The sequence below is a fragment of the Leucopleurus acutus genome, assembly GCF_964270905.1.
Source record: "Leucopleurus acutus genome assembly, chromosome: 12".
Lineage (NCBI taxonomy): Eukaryota > Metazoa > Chordata > Mammalia > Artiodactyla > Delphinidae > Leucopleurus > Leucopleurus acutus.
The window spans coordinates 40305327-40328204 of record NC_139154.1 but is presented as its reverse complement, the minus strand read 5'-3'; the positions used below and the strand labels follow the sequence as shown (position 1 = coordinate 40328204).

Sequence of the window (22878 nt, the reverse complement as noted above, 5' to 3'; positions counted from 1 at the left end):
ATATACATTATCTGAAGTTTTCACTGCAGAGAATTGTCTTTTAAAACCAAAGTTTTAGGTAACATTTTTTATTACAGTTTTGATTAAAATGTCAAGTGTCTCACAACATATAGAATCACGTTAAATTTTTCTACTATACATTAACTAGATACCTTCTGCTTCTGCCAACAGTACTAGAATACTAAGTTATACTTGAATATTTTAAATTTAATTTCAGGTGTTTTGGAACCTTAGTTTTAATCTCTGACTTAAAGGAAGAGGACTATCCAAACAGGTACCAGAGACGTCTTTTTCCTTATGACACTGTAGAAAACTCAGAGACCATTTTGCTGCATCTTGGAAATGGGTTTCTTCATTTCCAGCTGTTTTATAAGGCTGGACACACTGTTCAGTTTCTTTAATATGTGCTTTAGGGTTACTCAGTTTGTTGGCATCATTTTTTTTGAACTGGGCTGGGCTATGTTTCTGAGAACTCTGCTTCATTTTTTGAGTTGTGGACTTAGCTTTCCCAGACTCTGGGATAATTTCTTCACCAGAGGAATGTTTGTCAAGGCAAAGACTCTTCTTCATTACAGTTTTCCGAGTGGTTTGCCCACCAACTTTTCTACTATAATCTAAAGCAGTATTTGGTGGTCCAATTCTAACATTGGAGGTCTTTACTATTGGGTTATTGACAGAATAAGGTATAGAAGTATTTGCTTTATAGTTTTCTGGAAACAGCTGGTTTCCTTTTAGGACTTTACAGTTTCTAGATTCATTTTGCAAATGAATTCCTAGAAAATCTTTGGAAAGATGTGATAGACACTCAGAACTACTATTAGCAGTACTGTGTTCTTGTACAGTAAGTAGGGACAATGTTTTCAGATCATCATCTGGTTGTACATTATTCTGAGGATATGATGATTTTATATGTATTCGTTCCTTTAAAGGTAAATCCTGAAGATGTAAATCAGTAATGCCAGAAAGTAGGTGCTCTTCAGGATCAGTCTTTTGAAGATCCCAATCGAACTGTTTATTAATGTTTGTAGTGCACCATTCTGATTCACATGACAATTGCTCTGTAATGTTTTTAAAGCTATCAGGGATAGCTGTTTCAAGTTCCGATTTTACACCATGAGCAAAAGTGTTCCCTGGGATAGCTGAAGAATTACTAAAAGAAGTACCTTCCCAGTCAATGGTGCTCAAGTGCAGATCAGCAATTGCAGATATATTAAGGGATGAGGTACTGGGTTGACTAGATTCTGCAATCAGAGACTTACTGACAGCTTTAATTTGCTGCACAGCCAAAGGTCTTGGAGAAGATATTAACTGTTCTTGTGTATTCAAACAGGGAGTGTCTTCCGGTAAAAGCAAGGTATTCAATGGCACAGTAGATTCCTGCGGTAATGTAGAATCAGGGGAAATTTCCAAATTTAACTTGGAATTCTGCTTAGAAAAGATTTCACATGTGGGTTTTAAAGTCATGCGTGATTGCAAAGTCATCATATCATCTGATTCTGGCAAACTGTTTCCTTTAGACTTAGTTTTCATGCCTGAAAGAAAAAGAAATATATAATACAATTAAAATCTATTTTATTCTCCTAATATGGGTAAACAAATTAAAAAGCTCAGATCAGAAATCTTCTGTATGATCAGTTTTTGCCTTTTGTCTCAGAGCATTCCTGAAAACTGTGTTATACATAATTATAACAAAATAATTATTAATAAAATATTATAAAGTATTATATTTTGGAAACAATGTTATAATTGAGTGGCATGTTAAAAAATAATGTTGTAAGTTCCCCACTGAGTTCTGGGAAATAAAGAAAATGTATTTATAATCCAAAATATGTTATATATACTAGTTGCTCAATAAGTGGTTATTATAATTACTAACAGTCAGTTAAGTTAGCAGACTCAGAGCAGAATGGTCTATTCTTGGCTTTTAGATTTTAAAGCAAACTGTGTCGAGACAAAGAAGAAAAAGTACAATCCTTACTCTTGATTTTACAGAACTTTCAGCAAAATCTGGACAAGATAGATTCAAATAAGACAGGTCGCTCTTTTGTAATATTTGTGTGCAGCCTAAATAGTTATCAAATGTGATACTTACTTTTTTGTTTCTTGCCTTTAATTTCTGACTTTTGTTTTTGATAAACAGCAACAATCTCAGGATAAGCTGCTTCAAACAATGATTCTTCTTCTATTGTTTGTAAAACCAATTCTCCAGGTTTATCTTCTATAGAGTAATGTTCTGAAGGATTAAAAATACAATAAAACAGCTTTAATTACAGATTTGAAATATTACATTTTTCCAGGTAACTTCAGTTTACCAAGTCAACTAGGTCATTCACAAATGGATAATTGATGCAAATCTTGCTTTATAACACCGCTATTCTAATAATCTGTTGATACTAGTACAGAAGTGATTTTATTCCACCTGGGAAGAGCTGAAAAGAGGTTCCTTTTAAATTAGAACTTTAAATTTCTCTTGCTTCAGAGATGGTAGGAGCAGCTTAGAGACTAGGAAACTTTATTTAGATAAGGCTAGTTTGTTTTAATTTCATATAATAAGTGTAAAATTTCAGATAAAGAATGGAAACAATTTCCTAAAACTTTAACATTGGCTTTCTTTAGTGGTAGCTTCTGAAAAGGACAGAATTGAAATGGTCATCAAAACTATCACTATTTTCCAGATTGTTGTTTCAAAGGTTATCAATCTCTTGAGGACACACCCGGGCTTACTGGACTCATAAGCACCTGATAAGTGAAAATGAGAATGCTTATATGTAAACTTACAATAAGATATGTAAATAGTAGACTAGATTCTTGTATTTATCTTATATGAGGGGAAAACTCCATAAGAAGCCAAACTATAATGAAACTATTCCTTGATGAGTTTAAAGTAGAAACAATGGAAACAAGTGAACTTAGAATTAGTTCTTAGTTAAAGTAGCGTGGGGTACATTTTTTCCCTTAAGGGATGACTCCTACAAGGATAACTGAAAGTGGTCACCCAATCCTCAGTTCTTAACAAAGGAGACGCACTGCCAAACTGGGTTAATGCCGTTGTCTTTCCTGAAAATCTACTACAGTTGGTGGATCTGTTCCTAAACAGTTTTCAAAATTCTTTAGCTATTTTCCTATTATTGCTTAGAACGACTTATCTAATTCTTTATCACTTAATTCTTCAAAGTTACTTACAACTTTCATTTCATTTCAAATCTGTTCTCTCACTCATTCACATGTAATTATACAATCTAATTTCAAAGCCAAATATAAATGAATTTGGTATTATTTTCCCCTTTAAATGATCTGTGCTTTCCTTGCCTTCAGTTTTGGAGCTAATTCAGAGTTCACTGTATTTCTGCCTGTAGAAGAGAAGAGTAATTTGACCATTATAAATTCCCATGAAGGGCTTCCCTGGTGGCGCAGTGGTTAAGAATCCGCCTGCCAATGCAGGGGACACGGGTTCAATCCCTGGTCTGGGAAGATCCCACATGCTGTGGAGCAACTAAGCCCGTGCACCACAACTACTGAGCCTGCACTCTAGAGCCCGCAAGCCTCAACTACTGAAGCCCGCACGCCTAGAGCCGGTGCTCCGCAACAAGAGAAGCCACCGCAATGAGAAGCCCGTGCACCACAACGAAGAGTAGCCCCTGCTCGACGCAACTAGAGAAAGCCTGCACGCAGCAACAAAGACCCAACTCAGCCAAAAAAAAAAAAAAAAAATTCCCATGAAAACTAAACAGAGTAAAGAAAGGAGAGGACGAGCACCCCCAGGTGCTTTTCAGCAGCCCTGGTTTCTTTAGACCCAGCTATACAATGAAATCCAATGACTAGACCATTTGTAGCAGTGTTTTCTTGAGAAATATAAATCAAAACTATTTCCATATTGTTTTCGTAAACATTAATTACAAAAGAAATATCAGTTTAAGACATTGGAATAAAATTACTTAAGTTTTAAATATTTACTATTAGTCAATGGCTGTTTACATAGCACAGGTAAACTATGAAATTAATCCTTGGTGTATGTGATATATTTTCATCTTTATTTTTTATATACATACATATGTTTTACCTATGTATTTGATATTTGCTAAACATACATGACCAAATGTTATAAATTTTGCTTAAAGTGTATACATACCAGGCTTTTCCCATTCTACTTCAAAGCAATGAACTCCATTTCTGATTCGGTTTTTAACAATTCTGAAAAAAAAAAAACTCACTAATGAGGTTTAATTGCATGAGTTATTTGGAAATTTTCAATTTGTAGATTGAATAATTCAATTCCCATTAATTTTTATTGTTTTACTAATATTCTAAAAATGTTTTAAGAATTATTGTATGGCTATTCCTTTGACTTGTTATTTAAAAGAGAGAGTTTATAATTGTTAGATCTCATCAGTAGAGTTTTCCTCTTATTATTCACTGTTCCTCTTTTCCATAATAATGATTTTTGTTTTAAAGTCTTTTTTGCTTCTGTTAATTTTGCTACATCACTTTGGTAAATATTTGCCTGGTTAAATCTTTTAAATCTCTTTATTTTCAAACTTAACATAGTCTTATTGTGCACATGACCTATAAAGCAGACTACTGTTGAATTTGGTTTACTCATCTGATATAATGTCTTTTAATAATGAGCTTAATCTACTTACATTTATTATGATTACTGATACAGTTGGATTCATTCATACATCTTATTTTGTGTTTTTGGTTATTAAGATTTTCTATGCTATTTCCACCTTTCACCTTCCTGTATTCTTCCGGTTTGATAGTTTTACTTTCTTATTTTATGTATTGGTTTTAAAGACAGAGATCGTATTTCTAATGTTTTAGTGGTTACCCTTAACTGTTTACATGCATACTTTGGGAGTTTTAGTTTATTATCATCATCATATACTGACCATCAAGCATTATTAAGATATTTATATACAAATTTTTTCCATTCCATTTATTAAATTAGCTAAACATGTTTTATCAGTTTGTATGCTGGCCACTGTTAGTTGTTATCCACATCTTCCCCCTGAGTTCATTTTCCTTCTTGCTGAAGTCATCCTTTAACAGTGCTTTTGATGAGGGTCTGTGAATGGAAAACTCTTAGTATTCATATGTCTGAAAATGCCTTGCCAACCAGTGAATAATTTTAATGATGTCTGGGTTGCCAATTATTTTTAGTCAAAGCTTTGAAATATTACTCCATCATCTTCTGGAATCTACTATTGTCGTGAAAGATGTATGCTAGCAGACTGTCACTCCTTTGTAGCTTATCTTTTTTCTTTAATACTTTCCCCCAAACTTTTTATTTTGAAAAGTTTCAAGAAGAGTACAATGAATAATCATATACCCTTCACTGAGAGCCACCAATTCTCAGTTTCAGTCCCTCCATTCACTTTACATTTCTGTCCCCTTTCTGGTCCACGGAAATAATTATCTAGTTAATCTATATCTTTTTATATTTATTCCTTTTAATAGTCTATTATTACTACATGTTTGAGGCAGAGAAGTGTGTCAGAGCATGAACTTACTATGTTATCTTGACTGTAAGCCCTGAATAAGCTTTTAATATTCCAGTAGACCTTTCCTCCATTTTTATAAAACAAAGAGATATATATCCCACTATTGAAGATACTAAGAAGAATATTTTAGATAAGATATTCCAATGAAAACACAGGGACTTATTCATACAATTCTTTATATTACCGAAGTGGCTGTAGTTGATTAGAGTTCCTTGTACCGAGCTTTCTTTCTATCATGTCATAGTGGGTCAATAGTACCAACAATTTCTCACATGCATAGTGATTGGGCCACTCCATTTTTTCAAGAGCAAATCTCTGTAAATATAATAAAAATAAAACAAGATCTTGTTATCTCTTGGAGACAAACAGCACTCTCAGGGTGATATTATCTTTTCCTTAAGAGATAACATTAGTTAAAGTTGTATCAACGAGAATATTCCCAGAAAGAACAGTGAGCCTCCTAAGGAGGCAATATGGCACAATGATGTAAGCGTGAGGGTTCTGGGTGTGAAGGCCAGAATATTTCCTAGATTTGGGTAAATAACTTAACCTCTTTTAGCCTCAGGTTTTCCCTCGGTAAAATATAATCCGGCACACACATTATAAAGTTAGGGAAGATTACATGTAATGTGGTAAACATAACAGCAAATTTTAAATGTTCAATGACTGTTGGTTGCCATTATTACTACTGTTGTTGGTAGAGCCAAGCAACAAGTAGTTACAATTTATTGAGCCACTCTGTTTCTTTAGCTACTATAGTAGGGGTTAATATAAATAATCTCATTTAATCTGCATAGTGACTTCACAGGATAAGTAATATTATTTCTATTTTGAGGAAAACACATATCCAGGGTCACATGGTAAGCGACGGACTGTCCAAATTTAAATTTAGGTCACTGATTACAAATCCCAATGCACTTGTAAACTATACTGCCTTCCATAATAATATACAATAACAATTTACATTCTCTGGTTATTAGCATCTCTCCCCCAACATATCCCTGAATACAGTACATCTGTACATGGTCTTTAAGGTGTCTTGTAAAGAACAGCATAATTGTGATTTGTCTTATGGGCTGCAAAGTATAGTTACTGTGTGGCAAAGGAATGAAGATTAGATATAAATGCTGAAAAACACATGTGCACTCAAGAGCCATCTATTTCAAACTCCTCTCAGATCAGTCAAAGTGATTACCCCTTCTTATCTTCCTAGTATCCAACTTCACACTGTAAAATAAGAGTTTATTTTCAGATACCTGAAACAATAATAAATCAGGTCTTTGGTACCTGATTGCCATCACCAATTTATCCTTGTTCAAAAGGAATTCTTGAATAACCTAGCAAGAGAACAGAGAATAGCAACTGACATGTCAAACTTTTAAAAAAAGCTTCTGAGATAAACACATGGTTGAATTATTACTCATTACCTCATGGAATGGGAATCCCTGACAACTGCAAGCTTTCCTGAAAATAAGTTATATACATGTTATTAATACAATCAGGCAATTTTAGATAGACTCTAAAATCATCCATTTAATCTCTTCTCATTTAATGGAAAGTGTCCTTGTATAGTATCCTAGTCATCAAGCTTCTCGATGAAACATTATTAAATTACTATCTTCTAAGATAGCCCAGTTTTTGAACAGAATCTAGAAAAGGATTTTGTGAAACGTTATTAACCTACATGGGGGAAAGTTATGCGGAAATAATTCAACCACAGGTGTATAAATAGGCCACATCAGGAAACAATGAGCACAAAAAACTTACTTCCTAATACTGTTTTCCACTGCATTTAGTTGTCTCTCATGTTCTGTTCGGTGCCACTCACAAGGACAACAGTATTCATAATCATGTGGCTCGCAATATCGATCAGTTTTACATAATTTGCATCCATTACGTTCATGATCCTTAGGTGAACCTTCATGAAGACACAAAAAGTATGATTTTCACTGCTTTTTAGAGTTACCTTCTATGTACATTTTTTTTTTTTTGCCCTTATCCAAATTTTCAAAAACAAATACTGCCTAGCACAATGCCTAGCATATAGAAGGGTTTCAATACATTTAGGCCCAATAGAGTAATGAACACAATAATAATTCTTACGATAAAGTAGATCTTTAGCTATTACTATCACATGACACTATTTTTTTTCTGTAAATTACCCTTCTGTCTGAAAGTGTTAATTTGTAATATGAAATTATACATTTATAATAATCTCAAATGGAAAACTGTGGTGTATGTGGTAGCTACATACAAGAAAAAAGGACATTATTAGTAAAACATTATTTAGTTAATAGAATAATTCATGAAATGGTTTCTTTAATAAGAATATGAAAAGAATAGAGCAGTTAATTACCTCTGCTAGTGGCTAGCTCTCAGTTACTATATAGCTATTTTTAAACTATGCTTGGAACATAAATTCTGATTGTGGCCTGGGTGTGGGGTCCTAGTGCCCAGTAAAAGGAAAGCATGACTACCTTCAACACTTTTGAGAACACAAAGAACCTACATAACTGATATGACCTAAATCGTCATTTATAAGGTACCAAAAAAACTACAGAATGGTCTTTTATCTATAAAAACATTGATTTCTTCCATGGTTTCATCTATCATTTTAAAAGGCTAATGAAAACATATTAAGACAAATAGATAAAGCAGAATTTCTTTTAAAAGATGAGCTAACATGATCTCTTAATCTCTCCTGAGAGCAAAAGGCCTTTTTAACCCAGTACATGTCAGGGACATCATATTTTTATCAAGACTAATGAACAGGGTCCAAGCTACTTAACAGTGAACATGTATTAGAAATTAGTTTTAAGTCACTATCTTCACACACAATAAAAATGCACTATAGGACAGTTAAGAATTCTTTAAATATATGAATATAAATCACTGATACATAAGCAAATGATTTCACTTCCATTTTTCCCTAAGATTTATCAGTACAATTTTTTTCCTTAAAATGGATTTCTATATTGAAAACATAATTTTAGGATCAAAGTAATCTGATAACATAGTTCGAAACTGCACATATCCTATATTTATCATTTAAATCACGTTATTTCATTCAATAAATACTTATCAAGTGCCTACTGTGTGTATGTGACACAACTCCTGACACTAAGGGTTCCCAATCTGGTAAGGAAGGTAGGTATGTAAAACGTACTATAAGAACAAAGATGAAAACGTAGGTATCAGACAATAATATTCTAGAGGTATCATTCCCTATGTCTGCTTACCTGGATGGGAACATACAGAGCAATGAGCCAGTTTGCTAACAACTGCTGGTTGTGAATTAGAGTAACAAAATTTTTCATTCCACTGATTAAACCTTTAAAAGAAAATGGTATTAAAAAAATAAATAAATAATAAGGTCACCAAAATGCCATGTTCTCAAATATCAGGCTATTCCGTTCCTTTCCACCTGCCTACTTATTTTTCCTTTGGCGGTAAAGTTGCTGTCCCAGTCTGGGGACATAAAAACATAAAAAATTAAAAATAACTAGGGGGAAGTTTAGTCTAAATTAATAAAAATTGTAATGACAGATAATTATAACAAAATGTAATCTCATTATTTTCAAGCGTGAAGGCAAACATTTTATAAAATGTTGCCAAAAGTACATATTTGCTGAAACTGTCTCAATAAGAATGATTTGTAGTTAGCCAGGTGCCACATTTGCTTGCTTTTCCTTTTTTATTTTATTCTTCACAATTCCCAAATGATTCCTTAACTCACCCCCAAGCCAAAGTATACCTTTGCTTTTTTGCTTTGGAAAACAGTAATCACTGATGTTAATAAGGAGTTTATTAAAGTCTTAGATCTATCAGTAGCTTTACAGCTGAAAGAGAAGCACTAAAAGAAAGAACATGGCTATTTGAAATCTTTCTCATGGTCACCCCTTCTTCATTTCTACCACTTAATGTTTCCTTTCATGTACTCACTATCTCATAACTACTGGAGGCAAGGACTATTTTAAGTCTCCCAGAGTCCTAGTTCCTTTCCTTTTTATTCATTCTATACTTTATCATCATAAATATTAATTTTTATAAAACTTTGCCCTCATCAAGTAAATATAACTGACATGCTTTCAAAACTAAATAGCACAGTTTGTAAACTGTAATATACTCTGTATCCTGACTGTCTTGAATCCTCAGATTGTACAGTTAATTCATTAGAATTAACGTATTACTAAATTTGTGGCTATAGAACAAAGGGCAGTCAAGAAAAATTTTTGATCAAGTGTTATTAAATATTTGCAACATGTCAGGCATTTCATTTATAGAAAAATATAGTATGAAAGTATTTATATAAAAAGTAATTTAAAATATAAAATTAATTTAATGTTAGTTTATCTTTATTTGTTGATGAAATAGTCTAAAATAGCCTGTGGCAAATGCCCATGGTTATAAATAAACGCATTTGATATCTTACTACTTGTGTTTGTAATGAGCTAATAATATTGAAAAAAACAAAATATGGCTTAGGACATACACTTTTCAGCTTTCTTTGGAAAACTTCTGAATAAATAAAATAACTGATTTAAAATAAAAATACAGATCATCTCAAAAATACAAAACCTTTTTTTGGAAAGCACAATACTTTTTGTATTCACTATTAAGTTCAACAAGAATAAAAGACTAATGTCACAAGAAAAAGTAATTTTTAGTTACCTCTGAAGTAAACTTTGTCCTTTCAAAATCTTTATAAGTTTTAATGCTTGCTCTTTTCCAACTCCAGGGACTCCCTTTCAGAAAGTGGGAAAAGAAGTTCAAACGTTAATCACTAGGGAATAGATAAATGAAGGGTGAGATGTCCATTCAATGTAAGATTGTGTAGCTCAAAGAATGAGGTAACTGTGTGCAAGACACATTGTTACGTGTAAAATGAAAATTGCAGAATAGCATACAGTATGATTTAGGTTTGTAAGTTAAATAACAATTATATTGTTAACTTATGCAAACAAAAAAACCACGGACTGTTTATTTTAGGAGAGGGAGGAACAGAATTTTAGAGGGCTTTCATTTTCTATGTTAATTATTTTGATAGTATTTTAATTTGACCTAACTTTCTGTTATATTTGTAATCAGGAAAAGGCATGTTCATTTGATTATATGAACATATAATATTTAAAGATCCAAACAACCAAAGAGAACAAGTTACCTCTTGAAATTAATAACTTAAGAAAATTAAAATAAGCATTAAGTTTCCTACACAAAAAATATATAAATAAATGTATATTCACATGACAATTTCTGGTTTACATTGAGTCTTCCAGTTCCTATAACAGTTTATTAATATGTCTTTGTAAGCAAGGCTGTTCTTTAGCCGATATGCATCAGGAGAGACATACCAGTGTTAAAATACTTCTAAACTTGTTAGTAAATAGCCAATGCCCATGTACCCTGAGTGCCTGCCAGCAAAGGGGTCTCCCCCTTAAAATGAATTCCCTTTCCAACCCACCTACACTCAGGATTCAGCTAAAAGGGTAACACATAGCACAACAGAGGGTATCCAGAAGCATTTTCCATCTCTACAGCCTATGTCTTTAGTAAAACAGTTGCTGGATATTTTGTATGTCACCCTTCATGTATTAGCATTTAGTTATATATTAAATTTTTTTAAGCAAATCATGATAGTAGAGTCTTAAAGATCAATAAGTACAATGATATAAATAGATAGCAGTTTTGGTTGCAAAGAAACAAAAAATCAAAATAGGTAAGGCTAGTGTATAATACCACTGCAGCTAAAATTGGTTTCTGTGAGTTCAAGTTTGCAAAGTTTTTCTTATATTCAACACTGAGCTGTTTTTAGACTTTAATTATGATACAATTACATATGGGAAACAAATCTATTTCAGAATGAGAACTAAAATAATTATTTTCTATGTTGTTTAAAAGTTCTTTTCCTCCTGTTTTCTTTTTTTACTAGTTAAAAAAAATTGTTGATTTCTCTATTTGGTCACTGGTGACACAGATTAGAAATTAGAGTTAATAATTTTACTATCCTACTATTTTTTCCTCTCCCAAGCTCTAGTGAAAAAAAATTATATGTCATCTTTCTTTAGACTTCTCTTGGGGATAGAGTCTATAGTATAATGAGAGGTTTAGTAAGGATACAAAGATGATCAGCAGGGACATAATAACAGGACTATATAAAAATAGTAGGAGATACAATACAAGTCATTTTATATATTTAAACATCATATTTATGAATGTGGTTATCATGGTAATTCTTAATTCATCCCTCACCTATTATACCTGTTACAGAGAACTATATTGTGTATCTCTTTTTTTTTGTTCTTGTTTTTTTTGTTTTTTTTTTCGGTACGCAGGCCTCTCACTGTTGTGGCCTCTCCAGTTGTGGAGCACAGGCTCAGCGGCCATGGCTCACGGGCCCAGCTGCTCCCCGGCATGTGGGATCTTCCTGGACTGGGGCACGAACCCGTGTCCCCTGCATCGGCAGGCGGACTCTCAACCACTGCGCCACCAGGGAAGCCCTATATTGTGTATCTTAAGATATAAAATAAAAGGTTTTCATGAGCAAAACTCAATGCAATGCTAAGAGGCATGGAAGGATGAATGGCTTAACCCAATAATCATGTTGAGTAGCAACAGTAACAATAACACTGAGCATGTGCACAAATAGCTAAAATGGAGATGCAAAACTCAGACAACAGTGATAGAAACTAATACTGGCACAAGACAAGGAAAGAGTAATTCCTACATTTCTCTAAAAGGATAGTCAAACGTGAATGTGAATCTCTTAGAGGAACGGTTTACTGAGATTTAAGCTGTGGTACTAGTTATGATTCTATTCTCATTTATAACATTCAGTATCATGATGAGCAAGCTGTTTAATGCCACTTGAAATGCTGATTATTTTAGTTACTGAATAGTTTATTACACCTATATTCTAAATTAGGTTCTTAATTATATAAAATGATATTGTATTCATATTTATGCAGCATGTAAGGTATCAAAAAAACCCATTATGAATAGTAAATAAATATGGCAATTTCAGCATACCTTTGGAAGATAATCACAGCCAAGTAGTATTGCTAGCCCAACCAGAGCATTTCTATCCAAACCTAGTTTACTCTTGATGTATGACATTGTATAACAGTCAACATGTGGGTCCTAGAAGAAAGAACAGATTCAGTTTCATCTTCAAAAAACTAAACAAAAACAACATTATAAAAAATAATTTGTCAAAGCTGTCTCTAAATGTTTATTCCTAAAAGTTTAAAATTATCCTGATCACCAGAATCTTCATAAAATCTAACACTTCAATATCTGGAAATAAAGTCATAGTTTCAAAAATGGCTTTAAAAAATTAACTATAGTAGTCATTTTTTCCTCTTTATTGTTTTCTGGTGTCTACAAAAGTAGATTTTCATCTTGTACAATTAAGCACTGTAAAATGTATATTATAGAAATTGTATATTATTGTAATTACATCATCAGAAGTTAACTATCATTAACGGCATCAGGCATATCCTTCTAAGAAACATGTTCTTTGACACATACATACAAATATTTATTACTCTATTTTTAAGTAAAAATAGGATTATATAAAAATACTATTTTGCAATATTTCTTGCCCACTAATATAACTGGATATCTTTAATATCAATAATACATACCTTTTTAATGATTGCTTACATTAGACGGACTCTAAGGCAGTGCTTCTCAATGGGAATACTGGGAGCATTTTCAGAAAGATAACAGAATTTTTTTGGCAAGAGGTTTAGTCTCCCTGGCTCTAATCCACCAAAGGTCCACAGTCTCCCTTGCCCAACCTTGAATAATTACAACCAAAATGTCCCATGTATTACCTCCCTCCATGAGAACTGTGGCTGTATTTAGCCATTCTCTATCAATGGGCATTTGGGTGTTTGCCAAATTTTTGTAATTAGTGACAATGCTGCAGTTAACATCCTTGTATATCTCTCCTTGCATATTTGGAGGTGTTTTTGAGGCTTACTAAAAGTGCAAATTCTGGGTCAAGGCAATACATAGTGTATGCAATTTTATAATATATAGTTGAAACTGATTTAGAATTAAACCTTGCGAAACAAGTCAAGCCCTTAGGAGAGAAATCCACATTTCAAAGAGAATGAAATATGTGGCACTGATATTTTTAGTAACAGTAAACATTTTACTTAGCAATTGCTAAGTGCCAAGAATTAATCCTTTGAAAAAAAGTAGTGTGTAAAACAAATGCTGAAAAAGAGAAAGAAAAAATACCTTGGTATTCATAGTGAAATTTCTATAAACAGTTTGGGCCCCATAAAGGAAAGCATCGCCATCGTTGGTGAGGCAGCCATCTACGTAACCACTGGCATTGAGGTAAGCACACATGGCTTCAGCTTCTCCAGCAGCTTGGACCCAGGGAATTCCTAAGCATTCCAGCATGTCACGACACTGAAAAGACAAAGTAGGTGCAACAAATATAAGAACATTTGTATTGCTGCTTTTTTCAGTGTTTGACCTACTTCTATATCACAAATATTAATAGTAGCTGTTTAGGTGTTTTAAAACTTATTACATTTAAGAAACAATTGGAAACTTGAGCACTGAATACTTAATGGCAAAGTATTAGTATTCAACTTTTAGATGCAATAATAAAAATTATATTGTGGTTATGTTTTTATTTTTTAAGAGCCCCTATCTTTTAGAGAAAGGTACTGAAATACTAAAACAATATTATGTCTGGGATTTGCTTCAGAATAATGTAGGACCTCCTAGAGAAATGGAAATAAAAACAAAATTAAACAAATGGGACCTAATGAAACTTAAAAGCTTTTGCACAGCAAAGGAAACCAAAAACAAGACGAAAAGACAACCCTCAGAAAGGGAGAAAATATTTGCAAACGAAGCAGCTGACAAAGGATTCATCTCCAAAATTTGCAAGCAGCTCATGCAGCTCATGAAAAAAACAAATAATCCAATCCAAAAATGGGCATAAGACCTAAATAGACATTTCTCCAAAGAATATATACAGATTGCCAACAAACACATGAAAGGATGCTTAACATCACTAATCATTAGAGAAATGCAAATCAAAACTATAATGAGGGGCTTCCCTGGTGGCGCAGTGGTTGAGAGTCCACCTGCCGACGCAGGGGACACGGGTTCGTGCCCCGGTCTGGGAAGATCCCACATGCCGTGGAGCGGCTGGGCCCGTGAGCCATGGCCGCTGAGCCTCCGCGTCCGGAGCCTGTGCTCCGCAACGGGAGAGACCACAGCAGTGAGAGGCCCGCGTACCGCAAACAAACAAACAAACAAACAAAAACTATAATGAGGTATCACCTCACACCAGTCAGAATGGCCATCATCAAAAAATCTACAAACAATAAATGCTGGAGAGGGTGTGGTGAAAAGGGAACCCTCTTGCACTGTTGGTGGGAATGTAAATTGACACAGCCAATATGGAGAACAGTATGGAGGTTCCTTAAAGAATAGAACTACCATACAACCCAGCAATCCCACTACTGGGCATATACCCTGAGAAAACCGTAATTCAAAAAGAGTCATGTACCACAATGTTCACTGCAGCTCTATTTACAATAGCCAGGACATGGAAGCAACCTAAGTGTCCAATGATAGATGAATGTATCAAGAAGATGTGGCACATATATACAATGGAATATTACTCATCCATAAAAAGAAACGAAATTGAGTTATTTGTAGTAAAGTGGATGGACCTAGAGACTGTCATACAGAGTGAAGTAAGTCAGAAAGAGAAAAACAAACACTGCATGCTAACATATATATATGGAATCTAAAAAAAAGAAATGGTTCTGAAGAACCTAGGGGCAGGACAGGAATAAAGACGCAGACGTAGAGGATGGACTTGAGGACCCGGGGAGTGGGAAGGGCAAGCTGGGACCAAGTGAGACAGTGGCATGGACATATATACACTACCAAATGTAAAATAGATAGATAGTGGGAAGCAGCCGCATAGCACAGGGAGATCAGCTCAGTGGTTTGTGACCACCTATAGGGGTGGGATAGGGAGGGTGGGAGGGAGATGCAAGAGGGAGGAGATATGGGGATATATGTATATGTAGAGCTGATTCACTTTGTTATACAGCAGAAAATAACACACCATTGTAAAGCAATTATACTCCAATACAGATGTTAAAAAAAAAAAATGTGGGAGTAGAGGAGTGGGTGGGAGTATAGATGAAACAAAATTGGTCAAGAGTTGATAATTGTTAAAGATTGGTGATGGGCTACTTTTGTATTCGTTTAAAATTTTCTGTATGGAAAAGCTAAAAATTTTAATGTCAATTAAAAAGTAATCTATATTCGATTAAAAAATTAATTTAAAAAGTACTTTTAAAAGTAATGAATATGCAATTTTCATTGTTTTGTTCAATGCTATTATCTCAAGAGTCTGGAAATATCTTGACATAATAATAATTAATCACATTAACATTTATATCTGTAAAACTACAGCAATCCTTCTCACATGATGGTCCTCCCAATATGAGCTCTTCCAAAGAAGACGCTATTACACAATTTTGGCTTGATGCCTTAAAGTTCACTTCTTATCACCTCCCCTATACGATGAAACTTTCACATTACGGGGAGCCACACAGGGGCCCGTTGTTGGAGTGCTCTTAGTAAGTCAAATGTCTGTACAGGATGTTTATATCAATTTGCGGTTTTCTTGGGGTTATGAATTTAACCCAGCTGAGTAGCTTATAGTTTAGCTTTACAGCCTAGTGCATTCTTTCTTGTCATATGTGATACTCTCATTCTATCACTGAGGAATACTGGATATGGTGAGGAAAATAGGCTATTTACCTAGTTTCTAGAGACAGAAAAAAGATCATCTCTTTTGCTTTAACTGACTAATTGTTTGCATGCTATATGATGTAATAAAAACCTCTGCCAGATGTTGCCCAAGGTGGACAAGGTTCAGAAGGACAAAGTACTATGTCAAAAAAAAAGGTGCTTTTCAGAACTCTGGCTGGGTGACTTTAGAGAGACAGTTTTGTTATAGGTGCTGCCTTACCGCAACACCATAGTTGTTTCTAATTTACCCATACATAAAAAGTATCCTTTCATAAAAAACAACAAGAGTTTAAAAGTCATTTCAGATTCTGTTCCAACTCTTTTCAAAAACCAGCACAGAATTTGTGATGAGGTTGGTTGCAATTTTCTCTACCCTAAGTCTCTATCACATGGGGTGGAGGTTGTGTTGGAGGACTAATGTGTGCTTTTCAGGCTTGTAACTAAAAATGGCAGTAGATTAGAGAATGTAAGGCTTCGTAACTGAGTGTACAGAAATATGATAATGATTAATGGGCAGGCAACACTGAACCAATACAGAATGCCTAAGAACACCACAATTAGAGAAATAAAGAAATAGGCATAGAGCAATTTTCTCAAAAGAACATAAACATCTTTTTGCGTTATACTGGGTATTTAATGCCTTAAGTATGTAAACCATAGATATTTCCAGGAACTGATTACACAAGAAATAATTAGAATTCAGTACAGATATTTTCTTCAATTATTGATAGTCATTAAGGTAGAATAGTCACTAACTGAAAATTATTATTTTTAATCACATAAAAATAGAAAATAGAATTTCTGGAGAAAAATGCTTTTTAATTTATGCAATACCTTTTAAAAGAAATTAAAATTTTAAACAACATTAAAAAGAAAAACAGGGATAGGAACTCAAAGCAAATATGATAAAAGGTTTACTTCCTTAGTATATAAAGAATATGAACAAAAGAAAAAGTAAAACCTCAAAAGGTAAGTGGGGAAAGGATATGATGGTCATTACCCAGAGAGAGACTAAAACTAAGTTAAATGTTTAACCTCACCATTAAAAGAACAATACATATTAAATATGTATTATATGTATTTATACGTATTATATAAACAAAGAAATGTCTTCGATTTTCCATACTAAATAGTACAAAGATAAACCTCCTAATATCCAATAATCTGTGGGTGCAATGAAATTGCCTATTTCATATCTGTACTGGTAGAAAGTAATTGGCAAGAGTTATAAAATCTCTCCAAAACTTTGGTCTATCAATCCCACTTTGGGTAATTTTATCTTAAAATCACAAGAAAAAGCTATGCTTCCAAAAAAATGTTCATCATAATTTCCTGTATAATAGAGAAGAACTAAAAAGCAAACAGTATACAATACAATATACAATCATGGGGAATGATTTCATACCTTCATACATGTTGTACCATCATTAAAGTAATGATTTTGAATAGAATATGGCAACAGGGAAACATGGGTCTGTTAAGTGAAAACTCCAGATAAAAATTATTTGTGCGTGATTACTGCAATTTTTAAAAACATATACCCTTAAAAAAGAGACAGGGGACTTCCCTGGTGGCGCAGTGGTTAAGAATCCTCCTGCCAATGCAGGGGACACGGGTTTGAGCCCTGGTCGGGAAAGATCTCACATGGCACAGAGCAACTAAGCCCGTGCACCACAACTAATGAGCCTGTGCTCTAGAGCCCGCGAGCCACAACTACTGAAGCCCGTGTGCCTAGAACTCGTGCTCCACAAGAGAAGCCACTGCAATGAGAAGCCCACACACTGCAAGGAAGAGTAGTCCCAGCTCGCAGCAACTAGAGAAAGCCCCCGCGCAGCAACGAATACCCAACGCAGCTAAAAATAAAGAAATAAATTTATAAAAAAATAAAGAGACAAAATAGTAATAGCTTCCTATTGTTTTACTTACTTTATTGTATTATAGATTTCTCTTCTTTTTAAATTTTTATAAAAATATAAAAAATATGTATATATTTTATAACGTATAAATATATTAAAATATAACTGAGTACTTTTTAAAATTACAAAGCCCTAAAGGAAGCCAAATACGTATTCTGTCTATGAACTCTCTTTAATCCTGAATGAGTAAAGTATGAATTAATGAGACCTCTATCCTGGGAATTCTTTAAGTGCTGAAGATGTCATAAAATGTTACATATTAAGTCCTGACTATGTACCGGTTGTTTTAGATATATTTTCTCTAATTTTTACCATATCCCTGTAAAGTATTACTATCCTATTTTACAGAGTACGAAACAAGGCAGACAGGTTAAAAATCTTGCCCACTGTCTCAGAGTTTCTAATGGCTAGTCAGAATCTGAATGCAGGTGAGTTTCACTCCAAAACTTAAACTCTCTTCTCTATTCACACTGTCCTTCTAGTCACAGTAAAGTTAATAAGTATTAAGGATACTGAATGAAAACTTTATCAGAGTAAAGTATACTCTATAATTCAAATCAGAATTATTAGATCATATCTGAATGCTCACCTCCTTTAAGACTGAGTTAAAATGTGATCTCCCTGTTTTCTGAGACCATGTTTTTGCCGAAGGTCCATACCGAATCTGATTCCTCTTACTTATGACATCAGCTTTCAGCTTTGGGGGTTCCCCTTCCATAACGAACACCAGTTTTACATCCATTAGCGTTAAATATGAGATACGAAAAAATAGGTTCCTGAAATATAGAAGTTAATAATACATTAATCATCATATATTGATAGCAGAAGTCAACATAGCAGTATGACATAATGGCAAGAACATTAATATAAAAAATGTTATATGCAATAACATTTTATTTGTTAAGATTTTATTTTAAGTAGACTGGACTGAGAGACCACTGTGTGTCTTTTAGCAAAGAAGATTTATGATTATTCTAATTGCTATGTGGAAGCTGGTTTGGAGGAGGAGGCCAAGAGAGGAGGGAGGGAAACTAGCGAAGATTTCATCTCAGCAGGGCAGATAAGAGATATTGGCATCCACTGAGGCAGTGCTTCTGGACATCGAGAGAAGTCTGTGAACGCAGGATATATTCTGGAAGTAGAACTGGCAAGACTTCTGATGGATTGGATGTGTGGAGGACAAAACAGGGGGAGAATGGCTCCCAAATTTCTGGCTTTTAGTCATCGAAGCATCCTTGCGGATATGTTAAATAGGCAGCCAAGTATTACGAGTCTGAAGCTCAAAGGGTACGATGTACAAATTGTGTTATCAATATGGAGATGGCAGATCGAGACACGTTAATACATTTTAAAATCTCAAAATGTAAAACAGCAACAACAAAAGAAATGAAGTGGAAACAAAACCAAGACATCCACTGCTTATGCAATCATCTATTTATATTCTGCGCACGTTTACTCTACCTGAGGTGGGGCTTCATGACCGTCCCAATCATTTTTTTGACTGTCTGTGCTTCACATACCCAGAGACTCAGATCAACCGCAATGGTTTTCCCACCAAGACTGTGCAAGTGGACGTGTTGTTTAACAGGCTCCAGAATCTGCCACAAGTCATTCACTCCCATCCTGGTGATTATCTGCTGTTATTTGAGGCACCCTTTTCAAAAGATTGTTAAAAGACATAGAAGCTCAGAACAGAAATTCAAACAGTGTATTTTGAGCTACTGTGGGGTGATTCATAAATAAGAGTATTCTTATTTCTTCCACTGGTCAGCTCTTCGGAATGAATCAAGAACACCTGAAACATTAAAAATGGTGGTAATACACTTAGTGGCTTCAAAAACACTGACACAACTAACAGATGAAAAGTTATTAACAGATTATAGCATGCTGAACTTGTCCTTAAAATTCACTCATGTCACCAAATATGTTTCCCTATAGTACTGAAAAATAGTTATTTTTAAACCTAATGTAACCAGCGTCAATGGCTGCCTTGTCCCTCCTCATTCTTTCCTCTTTTCCACGCAGTCTTTAGCAGTGGCTGTGAATAAAATTTTTCACATGGTCACACTAGTATTGCATGAAATTTGGAAAATAAAAGGAAAAATTACCTCCATCTCAAAAGGTGGTAATTGGCTTCTCCCACCTAATAAGAGCTAACAAATGCAGAGACGGGTAGAAAATCCACAGATGTGGTAATGCATATTTGTCTTCTTGAGAATTCACTCCTTGATTTACATACCTAAAGAGAGAATAGGACTAGTCCTCTATCATAATCAGGAAAAACAAAAAGACAAAAGCAAGGAAGAATGCAAACACACAAACAGACAAAAAAACACAAAAGATTAAGGAAGGAAAACTGATGGAAAAGTGGGGGGGGAGATAGAAAAGGAAGAGTTGAAGGAATACATTATTATTATTTTCTTTTAAAGAGCATTGGCTTTTTAAATTGCAAGGTCATGCATGTTCACTGTGGGAAAATAAAAAATCTTTTAAAAGAAAAATATTTTAAAATCACCTATAGTTCCACTATCCAAAGAAAACTGATGTTAAACTCTTTTCTATGTACATGACATTTTAAAAACAAAATTTGCTTAAACCCTGCTATTGTAACCTGCTTTGGTATTTTCTATACGCCAGTTTTTCCTTATTAAACATCTATAGCTGTTTTTCTTTTCCTTTGTTATTATTTGATAAAAAATATTATGTAGCATTTGCATTGAAGATTCAGTCTATGTAAATGTCTGACTATGTATCATCTGAATAATGACCTTAATTCACTCTACAAACACAAGGTAGGATACAAGACATATTAAGACAAAAAGCTATCACCACAATGTAAAGCCATTCTAAATAAAATGTAACTGTATTGTCTGTTCCTTTAACAGGGTCCATAGTAAAAGCAAATGTTTTCAAATTGTACATGGCTACAAAGAAAATAAATGCTGGAAATGTGGCTATCTGTCATTTTCTCGGAGCTTTTCTGAATCTTAATTTTAAACGTGGTCAGTGTAACTCTAAGTAGTACTTTGTGCACTCATTTTTATGAAAAGCTGCACAAATATTTGCCGATATGTCACTTTAGAAGGAAAATTATAGATTTAAATACAGGGAAGAAAGCATTAGGTAGTAATGGTGGTTCCAGTGCTACTATAGTCTATTGCACATCAAGAAGGCCCACAGATTGAACGTGGGTGGCACTGTGACATGGATTCAGAGTCAAGATTTTACCTCTTTGTTAGTGAAAAGTTGTAGTAAATTTTGGAAAAAGAGCTGGGGGCACATGTATTCTCTAAGGCATTATTATGAAGGGAAACAAACCTTTTAAAGTGTTAACCACTAGGACTTCTCTGGTGGCGCAGTGGTTAAGAATCCGCCTGCCAATGCAGGGGACACGGGTTCGAGCCCTGGTCCGGGAAGATCCCACACGCCGCGGAGCAACTAAGCCCGTGCGCCGCAACTACTGAGGCTGCACTCTAGAGCCCGTGCTCCGCAACGAGAGAAGCCACAGCAGTGGGAAGCCCGCGCACGGCAATGAAGAGTAGCCCCTGCTTGCTGCAACTAGAGAAAGCGCCGCCAAAAATAAGTAAATAAATAAATTTAAAAGAAAAGAAAAAAATAAAGTGTTAACCACCACAACATATAAAATTCAGAAATAGAAAGTTTGAGGGGGAAGTTCTTATTGATAATTGTGCTTTCCTTTTATTTGTGACTCACTCTGGATACTGGAATGCGTTGCTACTGAAGGAAATTAAGCAACTTCTCTCTGGAGGAACGTTATCATAACTGATCTTGGTTCATTTAAATTTGACCCTGACGCTAGCTGTCAAATTTTTAAATGCAGGTATCTTCCTGATTTAGCAATAGCTCTCCTAGGAATTTACTTTAAGATATGCTCTTAAGTGCTTACAGATTTATATTCATTGTAACACTGTTTATAATAGACACTGGGAAGAACCAAATGAGCACAACAGACATATCTTTAAGCAAATTATGGTATATTCAAACAATGGAATAGATGATGCAGCAAATAAAAATGGATGCATCTATCTGAACTGATGAAATAATCTCCAAGTTCTGAAATGAAAACAGGTACAAAATAGGTTATTTATTAGGGATGACTTAAGTTGAGAGATGTGGAAAATTACTCTTTGTGTTGTTTATTTTTTAAAATAACTATATGCTTGTATTACTTTTCAAATTAAAAAAAAAAGCTAAAGAATGTGGCCCTATCTATAAAGGGTTGGGCAAATAAACTAGAAATCTTTAGATGGTTTATGTCTTGCCTAAATATTAAGTAATGAAATATGGACACAGTTCATGGGTCAATTAAAAAGCAATGTTCTACATATTCATGAGTACCTGAATAGCAAATATGATTTCAGTATGTTATTTTAAGGATAAGAGATTCATTTTTTCTGCCTAGGAATGAGTTCTGTGGTCTTAGGCAAGGCGCATCTTTTCTCTGGCCCTTCCATGTCTAAAGTTCAATCCTTCCTACCATGTCTCTAATGCTTCATTACATAAGCTGACTACACATATATAAGTGAATAGTAAGAATAAAGACTGTTGCATGGTGCAGTGTTACCATGGCACACACAAACACATATTTATGTATAGGACTGTGATGTACATTGTATTCCTTCTGAGGGTGATGG

The 22878-nt window shown here is 34.2% G+C and overlaps 1 protein-coding gene across 1 annotated transcript in view; it reads right to left on the bottom strand.

Annotated features, from left to right (window-relative positions):
• Positions 1 to 213: 213 nt before the first annotated feature.
• The window catches only part of GEN1 (GEN1 Holliday junction 5' flap endonuclease), a gene marked incomplete at its 3' end in the record, with an annotated part of 28539 nt that continues 5874 nt past the window's right edge, over positions 214 to 22878 (bottom strand). The window contains exons 2-14 of the mRNA XM_082851253.1: positions 19685 to 19877; positions 18813 to 18999; positions 13749 to 13925; positions 12528 to 12638; positions 10173 to 10246; positions 8741 to 8832; positions 7269 to 7419; positions 6929 to 6965; positions 6758 to 6838; positions 5686 to 5816; positions 4130 to 4191; positions 2093 to 2233; positions 214 to 1532 (exon numbers count right to left, since the gene is read on the bottom strand). Coding sequence (XP_082707379.1) covers positions 214 to 1532; positions 2093 to 2233; positions 4130 to 4191; positions 5686 to 5816; positions 6758 to 6838; positions 6929 to 6965; positions 7269 to 7419; positions 8741 to 8832; positions 10173 to 10246; positions 12528 to 12638; positions 13749 to 13925; positions 18813 to 18999; positions 19685 to 19845 — 2724 coding nt within the window. The 5' untranslated portion in view covers positions 19846 to 19877. The remainder of the gene's footprint in view (positions 1533 to 2092; positions 2234 to 4129; positions 4192 to 5685; positions 5817 to 6757; positions 6839 to 6928; positions 6966 to 7268; positions 7420 to 8740; positions 8833 to 10172; positions 10247 to 12527; positions 12639 to 13748; positions 13926 to 18812; positions 19000 to 19684; positions 19878 to 22878) is intronic.